The sequence below is a fragment of the Melospiza georgiana genome, chromosome 9, assembly GCF_028018845.1.
Source record: "Melospiza georgiana isolate bMelGeo1 chromosome 9, bMelGeo1.pri, whole genome shotgun sequence".
Lineage (NCBI taxonomy): Eukaryota > Metazoa > Chordata > Aves > Passeriformes > Passerellidae > Melospiza > Melospiza georgiana.
Genome location: NC_080438.1, coordinates 5,376,380 through 5,390,779, shown reverse-complemented (window position 1 = coordinate 5,390,779; position 14,400 = coordinate 5,376,380). Strand labels below are relative to the sequence as shown.

General features: G+C 39.6%; 1 protein-coding gene across 1 annotated transcript in view; it reads right to left on the bottom strand.

The window, feature by feature from the left end:
• The window catches only part of COP1 (COP1 E3 ubiquitin ligase), a 124,972-nt gene that overhangs the window by 70,334 nt on the left and 40,238 nt on the right, over window positions 1-14,400 (bottom strand). Inside the window, exon 12 of the mRNA XM_058030602.1 lies at window positions 1,323-1,466. Coding sequence (XP_057886585.1) covers window positions 1,323-1,466 — 144 coding nt within the window. The remainder of the gene's footprint in view (window positions 1-1,322; window positions 1,467-14,400) is intronic.

The window sequence follows — 14,400 nt, the reverse complement described above, 5'->3', positions numbered from 1 at the left end:
GTAGCTCCCCTGTCAAAACTGAAACTGCAAGTTTGGAATTTGTTTCAAGTTGTCCAAGAAATACCAAACACATATTGCTTTTCTCCTTCTAATTAAGGCAAAAGGTATTAATAGACTGCGAGATGGTTGTCCTACTATTCTGCTCATCTCTCCACAAAAATGAAGCTGAATGGTGCAAACTCAGGTAAAAATGCAGAATATTTCACCCGCCCCGCCAAACACAAGCTCCATAATCAGTACAGCATATCAATACAAACGACTCAGGCTGCTTTTACCCACTGTGAAATCTAGTCCCAGGGTCAGCAGCATTTACATCTTTCCCTTCATAAAATACTGTTATGTAATTCCTGGGAACAATGAGCACAAGCAACACAGAAATGACTGAGCTATCTTTAGAAATGTGTCAGCTACAAAACAAAGCGTGACTTTTACGCTCTTAAATAGGCTCACAAACATTCTTAATTTTGTTGCACAACATTTTGTTTTCATGGAAGCTGGACTGTTACATAAATTTATTACTTTCACTTTCACGGGTGCTTTACTGCTTTTAAAATGTAGAGTAACAAATAAAAACAAATTATTGCAACAGAGATGCTGGAGACTTGTATTATAATACTGAATGGGTTTGATTGCCTCTATTATTTACTTCTGAGGTTTAAGAGATTTTTTGAATTAGAATTTTAAAGTTATTTAGCTGGATTCTTTCAGTTGAGTTTCTAACATGGTGGTCTATATTTCATTGGTTTAATACATCTAAAGGGATAAAAAAATGGGTTCACAGTAATGATAGCACAGAAGGAAAAAAAATCAAGAAAGGTCCTTTCTCAGGAGCTTTATATTATGAGGCCCAGCAGAACAGTACTTCACGCAGACAAAAATTCCCAGGTAGAAGATGCCAGTGAGGAACATTTCCTGAGAACTAGCAACCTCTCAGAAGAACAGAAAGGATCTGGTCAATGAAGAGAACATGAAGAATCAGTATCTGTTAAGAAGAACTAGGTACAGAGGTTACCTTGGACAAGCTATGACTTCACCTGGAACATGTATCCACCACTTTGAGCAGGTATCCAACAGCATTTGCAAGAAACACAATAGCAGTTTACTTCCCTGTTGCCTTTTCTCCTCCAGATATGTGGGCTTTGTTCATCCAGCCTTGGATGAACCCAGTAAACACAAGTAACAGTGCCTGTGCCACCCAATCTCCATCAGTGCCTGCATTCCTCCTTTCCTCTCCAATTCCCATAAAGAAAGCAGAACAATTGCTACACATAAACAATCAAGTGGAAAAGGCACTCTGAGTTCAAATATAAATCAATGCCTACCTGATTTTGGAATTACAGGTCATTTCATTCTCAGGGTAGTGAATATCCACTGCATCCTGAATGACTGTACCATACTCATAGACTTTAATCTTCTTTGTCACTCCAGCGATGGCAAAGTAGTCACAGTCTCGGTCGAACTCAATACTGAGAAACAAAAATATAGGTTGAGAATTCTGTAAAAATACCCCACATACTTACCAGGAGGATATTTTACCTCCTAAACATCCTGGTATGGCAGAGTTGAAAATCACAGTTTGCAGTGTGGACATACCCAGTTCAGAACACCCTGGTCAGATCTGGCACACACCCCAACAGTGTGGAGTTCTTGCTCTAAGCATTGTTCTCTAATCCATCCCCCAACAACACACACAGCTCCATTTTTGTGGCAACACAATCACCCTCCACAGCCAGGGTATTTGTTCACATGCTCTGGAGGTTTTTCAGTCCAGCCACACCATCTACACTGCATGGTACCCAAAGGTCAAAGCCAAGAGCTTGTCCTGGAAACATGCTTAACATTCCATGGCATGACTGCCCATTGATTCCTCCTGTGTACAACAGCTTCAGGAACTTTTAAAGTACTAATACAGAGCAAAGCAGCATTTGTGAAAAAAAACCCTTCTAAATTCCCTGGGTAACCACAGGGGGTTGAAATCAGATCATCAGTACTGTAAAAACAACTATGACTTCCATTTAGGGTTGCTTGTGCAAACAGAGGCACCTTCTTTCTTGACCCGCAGGGCAAGTTTGTAATAAATATCAATGAAGCTGGAAGTAAAAGCAGTCAACTTATAACAAAGTTAAGCTGCAAATGAGAAAAGCCTGAGGTTGTAGTGAAACACATCTAAGAGAAAGGCAGGCAGCAGGTTACAAACAGCTAATGTCATTCCTACCTTCACAGCTTGGAAGGGCTTGAGAGAAATCTGCTAGACATCCAGCAGCTGGGGAAGTAATCCTACTTCCCAGGAGCTTCTGCTTTCCTGCAGCCTATGGCACTGCTGGCAGGGCAGGTGCACATACACCTGTCTCCTCTGAGGGCATCAGCCTCAATGAGACACTCCCCAGAAAGGGTGGGAGCAGCATTTGCCCTCACTCAGGAGGTTTCTATGGTCAGTAACCAGCTGTCCCCAAGTCTTCTGATTAAGCAATCAGTCTACTGTTTAGACAGGTCTCTTTTGGAGTTCTTAATTTAAATCCCTGCTGTCTCTATCACTTTGGTTTTTTCCCCCTTAAGAATCCAGAGTGTTTATGAACCACGGAGGAAGTTCTTAATGGCAGCAGAAAAAACTGAATTTACACTAATTCCACATTCAAAATCCTGAGAGTAGGGGTATTTAAGGTACCCTTCTACAATTAGAAGGCATTAAACCAATTTACAAGAAGAGAAAGGGCTCTTCAGGCTGCCCCCATTGCTGTAACAGCAAGAGCTTTCCGCTCCTCACAGAGCTGAGGAGTCAAAGGCAATGCAATGTTTCCAAGGAAAGATAAATTTAAACACCAACAGAATTTTCAAGTCCTTGCAAAGGAGATATCATCAAGTTATTTTTAAACTATGGAGAGAAAAGACTGTTGATATGCAGTCTGTGGCTTTAAAATAATTCAATGAAGCAGCTTGAAACTTGGCCATTTAACTCAGGCACCCAAACTTCTCCCAGGAGTGGCAGGAGATGGCCCCACTCACAAGTGACTGCTAGAAAAGCTAATCAGGTGCAGCCTGCAGAATCATGAGCCTCCAAAATGCAGGGAGGAACATGCTTATGGCTGGGGAATTAAACAGGCATGCAGGCATCTATTTAAATAAAATGGGAGAGGGAAAGAAGTCACCTAAGCATCCAGGCTGCTCTCCCCACTCCCCAGATCTGCACTAATCTAAATCACTTTTTATACACATAGGATGAAAATACCATTCAGGTCTGTCTTGTTTTGTCAGCTCACCCTATTCTGTGGAAGAACTTTATAATCAAAGCCTCTATAACAATACAAAGGATTTACTTGTACCACAATCTTAATTGAACTACTGTCTCTTCTCCTGTTCTCTGCCCTGTGGATTCAGGTAAAGCACAACTAAAGTGATGGCAGTGATTCATCTGCCTGGATTCAATTTAAACCCTCAGCCTTCTACTGAAGAAAGAAAAAGAATGCATTACAATGTCTGGTAAAAAGCCAAGTTATTAGAGCAGAATAGAACCTCTCTCATTTGGGTTGGGTTTGCTTCTCTAGTATTAATTCATTTTTTTTTTTAATAGAGACATGCTGTAGACAAAACAAATTAGTGTTTAAAGAGGCCCATAAAAGTTAACACATCATTAAAAAAATAAAAAGCCTTAAGTAATGGAATTGTCAGACCTGTGACCTTCAAACAACATCAAAGACACTGCAGGGAGAAAAAGAATGCAGAAAGAAACAACTACAGTGCAGACCAACACACACCTGCGCCTTGGCCTCCCATCACCTGTGCTCAGTCCTGGAACAGCCAGTGTTCTCTCTTTCTGCCAGTCAGCTTTTCACCAGTGATTTACAAATAAAAATAGGAACAATCTAACTACCTAATCAAGTGCATTATAGACCATAGAAAACTTGCAAAGCTCTGCTTACACCTGGACTAATCAGCATTAGGACAAACAGCCTACCTGCACAGCAACCATCATTTTAATGCTTTTTCTTGCAAGTCTTTTAAATACACTTAGTATTATGCAAGCCTTATTTGCATTTAACTGGTTCGTGGGTACTCCTGTCACCTGCTGCTTGAAGTCTTTGTGTCAATGTAAGCTCTTGCTTATCTATATGAAAATTCACTGGAGAATTGAAGTTTTGTTTTGTCTTGTCAAAAGATTCACAAGAGCCAGCTCAGAAAGACAACATTCCGTTTTGCAGGTGATACATTTCCACAGTCCTAGTGAATTCCTCATTAGCTCAATAACAACATGCAATAGAATAATAGGAAATAATTAAAACCTCCAGTGAAATTACCTTCTGGACCAGCAGTGGTCCTTGCTCCTCAAAGATGTACTTGTTAAAAACAGTTATCAACTGCTCCTTTTTGTTCAACCTATTTTTAAACTCCACATTTCTGACCAACCAAGACTAAGCAAATTTCTATAAGGAATCTTTTGGGGACATATGAACTGCTGGATATTTGAAAGAGCTTTATAAACATGCCACAGAATTACTTACAGAAATCAGATTGAAAGAATGTGACAGTTTTGTTTTAGGGAAAATAGAAGAGAGACATCTCTCATTCCCAAATCACTGCTTTCTTTCTCTTAAGAAGTTGACAACCAACATCTTATGGAAATATCACTAAGGGCTGCTAGAAAGTAAGCACATCCTCAAGGGTTCTGGTTTCTCCACTGCTTATCTTAATTCCCAATCTGTGAGATTATAAATCAACTGCTTTATTTTAATGGTAAAGCCTGTGACCTTGGAGAACACTCATAGCTAACAAATAGAATTATGAAATAAATTGCTTCTGAAACATGCCTGGAAGCCTGCTTTGGTGTTGAGGATAGAGCAGCAGGGAAAGAGTAAAGAAGGAGTATTTAGCAGCTCTACCATTGTGTAAAGCCTTAGTACATTTGCATCCTGCTGGTGTGTGCAGTTGTTCTCCACATCCCCGGAGGATGAGCTGGAGTTAGGGAATGCATACAGATGGGCAACTAAATTGATTAAAGGAATAGAGCAGCTGCCTCCCCAAAAGGGTTATGAGCAAGGCAACAGCAAGACTGGTGTTCAACAAGTCACACTACAGCTAGGAGGTACTGGCCAGAAGATTTGATCTGGAACAGAGGAGGGTTTCCTCCCTCCCAGTTACACTTTTTAAGAAGCACACACATGTTTCAGGTAGTAACTCCTGAACTGCTGACAACAGCAATCCATGTACAGCTGGTTCACACCAGATATCAACAGGGATGCACTGTATCCATTGTTTGAAAACAGGAGAAGGCAGGGAGAAGGCATCTAAGTGCATTTGCCTTTAATGCACCACCAGTTACAGGTAAAGGTCTTCAGCCCACTGCCCCTCTCCCCTTCACATACACAGCCTCAATTGCCACCGTAACCAAAAATGCCTCAGCCCTGACTCCTTACCAAGATCTGTGAGTGTAGGAGTTGCCATTTTTACAAAGTAGATGATTCAGTCCCTCTCATGGAGCTGTATATATCTATATAGATATATAAATAGAGACACACACACAGACATACTGTCCTCTCTGGATATACCAAAGCCTTTCAATTCTGTTTCTCCCCAGCCTAGTGCTGTTTCTATTTCTGTATCTCTAACATCAACTCCTATCTTGCTGTGGAATCCCATATTTAATGACAACATGAATATATTGTTGGGACTTAATTGGTGAGAAGAATGAGAGATGCCAGCAGCAGTTTTCATCCTTCACTTTTATTTCCTTAAAGTCTTTCTTACTCTGTGCTTCCACTGCATGGCCTCCTCCAAGGGGTGTCCTGTCACTCCGAACAATCCCAAGCCTGGCTGTCTCTTTCCAATGTTCATTTTGAGGCACCAAAGCCAAAGATTAGATATTTAGGTTACAATCCAACACTGTGGGCACCACTGTAGACTGTTAAGCACCTGGGGCCAATACAGAAATTGGTATTAATATCACACACTTGAGAGACTGCTTACAGCAGACTGATATTTTAAGTAATTAAGGAAGGTAATTAGTGTCACTAAGTATGCACTACTAGCATACTAACATGTTTTTTAAAAACAAAGCTATATTCAGGTATAGGAAGCTGCAGTAAAGCACTCAGACTTTGTGTTCTATCAGCTCAAAGTCTACATTTTGTCACACATAAAAACCAAAGCTACTGAAACAAAGGATATGAAGTTTCAGTACCAAAAGCTTGTTCTGCTAAAGCTGTGAGTGGATGAAATAAACCACTGAGGTTTTTCTCTATAATAAAGCAGCAGTTCCATTAGTTACTCCTTACTCCAGAGCACCACCACCTAAGTAAGGTCACTGCTTTTATTTCTGAGTCCTTAATCTGTGTCACAGGGACAAGGACAGACCACCACTGCAGAACATATTTCTTGATTCAAACTCCCAGGCTGCCAGATATTTTCTAAAATATAAACTGAGCAAGCATGTCATGATCCCAGACAGGTAGCTGCTATCTCTAGTCAGAAAGAACCACTTAAACCTCAATTCTCTGTAAACTGTTATTTGGATAGATAAGTTAAATGCATAAATGAGATTATCACTCAAAGTCATTCTATCAGACAGTAAACACTTTTATCCTGAAGAATCACATTACCTTAGGTTAGATGTGACCCCTAGATCACCAGAAATTTGCCAGATTTGTCCTCTGATCAAGGTGAAGTCATCTTAGCTACTCTCAGTGGATCAGATTCAGGTCTAATGGATGTCTAATAAAAACCATGGGACAGAGGACCCTAAGCTATTTCAGACTGATGCCATTCTTTGGAGTTGCTTGGAATATCCCAGCTCCAGAGGCTCCATTGAATGCAGCCAAGGTACCCTTCCCATCTCCTCTCCTCCTCCAGGCTCCAAACATCCAATGAGAATGTTACCTTAATCAAACCCCTATTTGAACCACAAAAACCAGAAACTGGAAAGTCAGCTGTGTGTGTTATTTAACTTTCCCCCACCATCAGGGAAACAGGCTGGGAAGGCTGCTGCATTAGCCCAGCAAAGCCTACACTGCACAGGGAAGGACAGTCCTGAGCTCTGGGCTCCCTTGGAAAGACATCATTGCACAGCCATGCTGCAGTCACACTGTCAGGATCTCTCTTACAGGCACAGTAGCCTGGAGGGCTGTTCTGCTCTGTTTGAAGAAAGGCATAAAAAGGTACCACATTAACAAAGTAATGTCATTAGACCTAGTTCCAGGCCCACTTCTTGCTTATAAAAATCCTTTTAAGTGTAATGAAATGCCAGCAGTTCTAACAGAGACCACTTCATAATACTCCTGTTCCATAAGGAGCTTGTTTAAAGGAGAATATTAAACCTGAATCGAGGAGATTTGGCAGGCTCAGATCCACCTCACAGCTCAGAAATCAAACCCAACAGAGTGACTTTTATGCTTTGTCATCTCTAGATAAAACGGAGTCGTTCTTTTTTCAAACCCAATGAGAGCATATAGTGCTGTGAGATTAATTGGGCTCCTTGCATTAGCTCAATTTTCAGAACCATGCTCCTCTCTACTTTGCAAAGAAGTTACCATTAACCTAATTTCCTCTAAATACAACCCAAAATATCCCAGAAAGCCATAGCAGAGTCCCAGTCTTGGCTGTAAGATTATAGCTAGAGACAGCCTCTTCAGCTGCATAAGGTTTTTTCCCATACATGCATTAGGGGAACTTGGCTTAATTAACACTAATGATGAGAAAACCTATAGGGAACTGCTGAATTCTGCAAGCCACCAAATTAAAAGCATATTGATAAAAAGTCACTTTACTGCTGGGCGATGCTCTTCTGCTTGTTGAAGAGAAGATGACGACAATGCCAGGGTTTCTATGCCAGATCCACAGAAGTACAATGAGCCAAAGCTGCTGCAAACGACTACCCTGCAACTTAATGAGGATTGGATTCAGTTTTTCCACAAACACCATTTTAAATAATGTCCTGGAGCAGGGGAAATTTAACTAAAAATGCCAACAGTTAAACACAGAGTGTTCCTTATGACACTATTTAAAATTCAAGCCAAATGATCAGTCTGCCTGCTGCAGTATTTTGGGTAACCTATATCTGTATTTGAAACCCAGGAGGTACCATTTCACTCAGCTGGGCTGGTACACAGTGGGTTATGAACAGCTGGCAGCAGCCACAGCACAGAGTCAACATTTTCAAACTTTAAGGTGGAAAAGGTTACAGCTATCCAAACATTCTCATCTGCCTTCAAGTTTGGGAAGTGTTTCCAGTACAGAATCACTGAATGGATAAGGCTGGAAGCCACCACAGTGGGTCATCTGGTGCCACCTCCCTACTCCAGCAGGATCATCCCAGAGCACATGGCACAGCCTTGCATCCAGATGGTTCTGGAATATCTCAGGAGACTCCACACCCTGTCTGGGCAATCTGCCAGTGCACCATCACTGCACAGGAAAGAAGTTCCTCATGTTCAGCTGGAACAGAACATAGCAGCCTCTACCCAAGCTGAGGTTTTAGAGAGGAAACCTTGCTCCACAACAGCCTGTAAGGTAGTCTGAAAAAAAGCATCATCTTATCATTAAGTAGGAAGGAATTCAGTAGCAAGTACTGAAGTGCCTTCTAGATATAAAACTTGTTTCCAAGCCACCTTTTTGTTACTACACCAACAAGGATTTTGTTTCTTTAAAATTGAGCACAGCAACAGCTGACAGAGCTGATGAGGCAGGGGAACAAACAGATCTGAAAGAGAATTTTCCATCAATACTCGGACTTTAAACAATGCACTCTGTCTGTAGGCTCCTGTTAATGCTTCCTCCATGATTTGGCAGCAGCAGCTGTTTGTCTCCAGCTGACCACACTGCCAGAGGTCCCATTTCACAGGACAAATCACCACCCCAAGCCTCTGCCTTTTCCCGACACTGCCACCAGTCCTCCAGCCAGACAGCCTGCAGAGAATCAGGAGGGACAGCTGGAGACAGTAACCTCTTTAGACAACCCAGCTCAATCCAACAGGCACCAGCCTTCCTAAATACCAAATCCATACACCACATATGAGCCTTTCCCAAGCAGCCAGAGGATGGGCTTGGGCAATTAACTGCAATGTTCCCATTGCCTGGTAATGACAGAACAAGGTTAAAGCATCATTTGAAGCATTTCTCATCCAGCTGACAAAACTGTTTAATGAGATTTGTTTTGATGGCACTTTGAATCTTATTTCATCAGTATTTTGAATGCTATCCTTTTTTTACTTTTTCTAAAGAATGATTTATGTATACCCTTAATTCCACAGTCTCACAGAGAAGTTCTTCTGACTTCACTTACACAAATGTATGCACACTTTATATAATCCCATGAAAACAAACATCACTTCATAGCTTATTCTGTGTTATTTATTACCTTATTCTATGAAACAACTATGCAGCACATAAATCCCAAACATGCCTCAGAAACTGTATTTATTAATGGAAACGATGATATATTAATAATCATGAGCTCAAGCCTCTTCTCCAGGCTGAGCTGCTTGTAAGGTTTATTCTCAGAATCGTTTAAGCCCACACCACATATCTTTGATGCTTTAACACACTCTTATTATACTGCTCAACTACCCACCATTTAACAGGCTAATGTCTCTAGTTGGCCAGGAACAAACAAAAAAAATCCAAAGGCATGCTAATACTTTTCAGATCATTAGCTCTTCAAAAAATTCAGGCATTTACAACAAATATGGCTAGAAAATTAAAAGAATACTGTAATAAGATACATAAATCCATGTTCTATTAATAAGAGGTTTGTGTCTTTACACAGAAAAAAGAATTCACTGTATCAACACTCAATGCCAAATGAAAGCTATAAAATTGGGGGGGATTAAATGAAATCCATCTTTGACTTTTACAAACAATCAGAATGTGAACTGTATGTGCAAGATGCTGGAACCACAGTTTTTGTGGCTTGCCCATCCAGTTCTTGAGCCAAGACACCACTGCTGCCTGATGACATCCATTACCACATCAACATCACCAGGAATGGAAGGGCAGCTACCTCCAGCCTCACTGAAAAGATTTTCATCCTGAGCAACCAAAAGGGGTGGATACAATGATGCAAGGAAATTTTCATATGTTAAAGATGCCATTTTGGTTTTTGCTTTTTTTTCTATATGCTTTTTTCTCTGTATTCTTTGCACACATATTTGTAGCTCTGGAGACTATTGTGTTAGTGGCTAGTTTTCCCAGTAACTTTCCATGCCCCTTCTGTAGGCAGAAAGATAAAACAAATTCCAGGGCCCCAATACTATCTTGATTCTTCCTGGTTACCAAGGTTGAGAAGAATTCTTCAAGACACATTTTCATAAAGTACAGCTAGTACCAAGGGGGGGTGGTCCAGAGAAGGAGCTTGACCTGGAGGGGAATTGCATCACCACTTGTCCTCCTAATTGATGTTTTTTTGTCAATTTTGCTTATTTGCTAAACTTACAAAAACTGTATTCACCCCATGTGGACAGGCTTTTGTGGATATTCTCCATGACTGCCTCTGGAGGCCTCAAAATAAAGATCCACTTTTATATTACCTTCTATCCTGTGTTGAAAGCATGTGTTGTTTCATTTCTAGGTTGAAAAAGGCATCAGTACCATCCTCCTACCTGAATATTGATTTCTCAAAGTACACTTCTGACACTACAGCATCCATTGTGAGTTCCTGCACTTTCAGGAAACTTCTCTTCAAAAGAAAAGTAGTCTTAAATCCAATAAATACAACCCTGTTGAAATTGTAAAGAGTGATCATAAGGTTTGTAGAAATGAAATACCCTTTGCACTACACATGTTCAAGCAACACACAGAGTTCCTCCTTAAATTCTTCTCAAAACTAAGGGCAGAGGAAGATGCTCAGTAGAAAGTGAGGGCAAAATGTACAATTTCTAATGCTCTGGTCATGTACCTTTATCACAAGTACAGTCCCCAAGACCCTGAGGTCTCTAGCCCAATAACCTGGTCAGAGCAGAGGCAGCTCTGATCACACCAGGTTACTCAGGGCTTTCTTCAGCCTGTTCTTGAATGAATCTGAGGATGGAACTCTCATCCCTTTGAGAATCCTACTCCAAAACTGGATTATCCCATGCTGCAGGCAGTGACTGTTACATGGCAAAGCATGGAAACTCATTGCATAAACTGCATATTGATTTTTTAAGATATTGAAAGAAAAAAAGAAAAAGCCTGAAGAGCAATCAGTATTTAAAACATTTTGTTTATAAGCCAGTTCCCAAATGAATGAAAAGATTGCTCAATACTTTTAACAGATCATTTATGACAATTCATGAAGTTGAAATTCAACTAAAAATTCTCATCTAATTGTCTGCAGATGAAGACAGGTTTCAAGTACTAAGAGAGCTTAATGAGAAAAAGATTTTTCCTACTGCCAAATTGTCTGAAATTAGTAGGAAAAAGATTAGGTTCCACTGGCAGCCATGCCACTTCATTCATTAACCTCCCAATTTCAAGTTAAGTTTTAGCTCTTATGTTGATGAAAGAAAAAACTACTCTCTGCAGCATCACTGTGGTCACCAGAAGGTTTACTTTGCAGGTCAAGACTGGAGATAAAAGCAAATAAGCTCTTTTCTGGTGTCAGTGCTTGGTACCAGCAGCCCATCCTGGGACTTGGAGGGCTGTGTTCCAGGGCAGTGTCCCTGAACTCTGAATTCAGAGATCAGCACTGACCCCTGCATAACCCTTTGGCTGGGTACAAGTCACATTTAGCTTCTGCTCAAGGGACCCAGACCACAATCATGTACTAGGAAATTTATCAGTTCAGCACTCCAGAGAAAGATGGGAAAGTAAGGAAAGGCTCTGTGCTTTACTCAGCTCTAATTAAACAAAAATCCCATTTCAGCCCCAGACAATGCATGATCTAAAACCCAGAACTTCAGATGAAGGAAAGTAAGAGAACCACAGGAGAAGCACAAACCTCAAGTAAGTTTAGGGAATTATACTTCAAGTTTCCTTGGTAATTCTGCAATTTAGGTTACCTTATCCAAACATTTCTCACTCCCTTCTACTTTTGGGAATAGTTCAAATAAGACAGATTTGTCCAGCTTTGAGCTGCCACTTGTAAATAAGAGTCCATTTTAAAAATGGTTTTTTAATAGGCTATAAGTAAAAATCCAGCCTTCCTCATTTCTTAAGGAGCAGCATCTACTACACTAAAACATAATCCTGTTTCCATTTCATTAATTTATCTTTACCTGCAAGAAGCATTGCTGGTCACAAACTTTAATAAAATGGCTCATCTAATCCTAGACAGCCCAAGCATTAAAAAAAAAAAAAAAAAAAGGCTTGTTATGGTGGATTCAGAATTAAAAAGTATCTTGTTAAAGTCTGGATCTGAGAATTTATATGGACAAATAATTGCAGTCCAAAGTAAAAAGGGCAACAGAAAAATTAAACAGTTCAATGAATACATTAAAAACTCACTCATAATGGATTTTTTTCTTTTAAGCTCACCTTTGAAGAAAGAATTTCAGGTCATATTACTGAAAGGCTGAACACAAACAAATATGCCATCTTGAACCAGATCTTGAAACAGAAAGTCATACTGTTTGGATACTAAGAGATACCTCTTCACATCTCATTCATTACTTAGAAGCAATGGAACAATGAGCAAGCAATGGAAAAATATAATGGACACCAAAGGTAAGATGCAGTTTTTGAACACTGGATCAAGATTCAACCAAGGCTTCTCCATCCAAAACTTCAAGTTGTTTATTTGCCTCTATGTAAATCACTGAGCCTTTAGATAGTGATAGAGCCTTTAGATTTAGATAGTTAGTGTCACCTATCCAAAACCTTTTAAATGTCACTTTAAGATCTTTCAGAGAAATAGTAAACTAATCTGGAAGAATTTGAAGTCTGAGCCAATGACAGAAACCCACACAAAGCCCCCAAACTTTAGAGTTTCCTCATGTTCCCAAAGCTGGGAATCATGGAGCAGGGAGAACCAGCTTTCTGGTACCCAGGCTTCATAGAGACACCTCATTGTGGTACATTTCTTGGATTTTCCTGTTCTTTTTCTCAGATATGAAAGACTGCCACATTATTCTCTGAAGGCCCCTGACAGTGGTAAAGCAATTTTCTCCATAAATCATTGTAATGCTAACGCAGCAGTTTACAGACTCATCTTTAAAAGAAAGACTTTACATTTACTGCCACTGCCAGCAGAGAGAAGGAAAGTTAAGCTCTGACAACTGCTCTGTCTGGGGGAATAATAAATGGAAAATTTATTCCTTGGCCCAATTCTAACAAAATTTAATATACTTGTGAAAACTGTAAATACTTTGTACTTAAGAGAAGTGAGTGTATTAAAAAGCCATTTAGCATACTGAGATACTTGCACATTCATCCTGCAAGCATGCTGAAGTCCAATTGATGTTACAGCCAAACTCAGTAACCTGCAACAGCAAAGCCTCAAATGTGCTTTCCCTGAACATTCTTCTTGATAATCTGGTATTCCTGAAGAAAATAAGGGAAAAAGGACAAAGGGTTGAAATTTTCCTTCTCTGCTTCCTCTTTCTAAAAGGCAACTGGAGCATTCCTAAACATTTAATCAGATTTTTTTTAAGTAACACTGTTTACAGTTGTTTATTACATATGTTTACATATGTAATACAGTTGTATACATATATTTACAGTTCTTTAGTAGTCCACAGTTAAGTCCAGACATCCATAAACATTCTTACCACAAGGCTCTCAGGAGGGTATTGCTGCTGCCCAGTTCCACAGTTTTTTCAGCCTATTTGTACACAGTCTTTAATTACACTTTTCACCCTGTTAGCATAAACCCAATTTTATTTCACTTCTAAACATCAGTGTTTTACAGATAAGGATTATTTACCTCCTTCTCCTTTGTGAACCTAAAGGTAATACATCTTTTTAAAAAAAAAAAAAAAAAAGTTTTTTAAGCCAGCAGATCTTTTGGAGTCATCTGTGAACTTTATGTAGGGTTAGAGCAATCAAACCAAACCTTTTGCATGCTGTCCATCTGTAACAGCAACTTATTAAAAAAAAAAAAAAACACAAGGAAATTTAACTTCTGGTCAATTCTGTTTGTATTTTGAAGTATACTTAAAATCTCTCTTTAAAATACTGCCTAAGAATTTTATGAAGACTTCTTACATATTAGTCTTGTATTAACTCTGTATTTAAATCCATTTGTCTCAATAGCAACAGCTAAACACCAAGACTTAACCTTCTGCCATTTCATCACTGTTTCCTACTGCATGCCCAGGAAAACATGTAAAGATCAGTGAAGTGTTCCAAATAAACAATAAAACTTTCACAGCATCTTAAAAGCATTATTTCACTTTTTAAATACCTTAATTTGGCTCACGTGTGAATACTTAAAAGCTGCTCTTATATAGTTCACAGACTCTCACAACTTGAGGCTATCAGTTTAAATGAAAAAAAAAA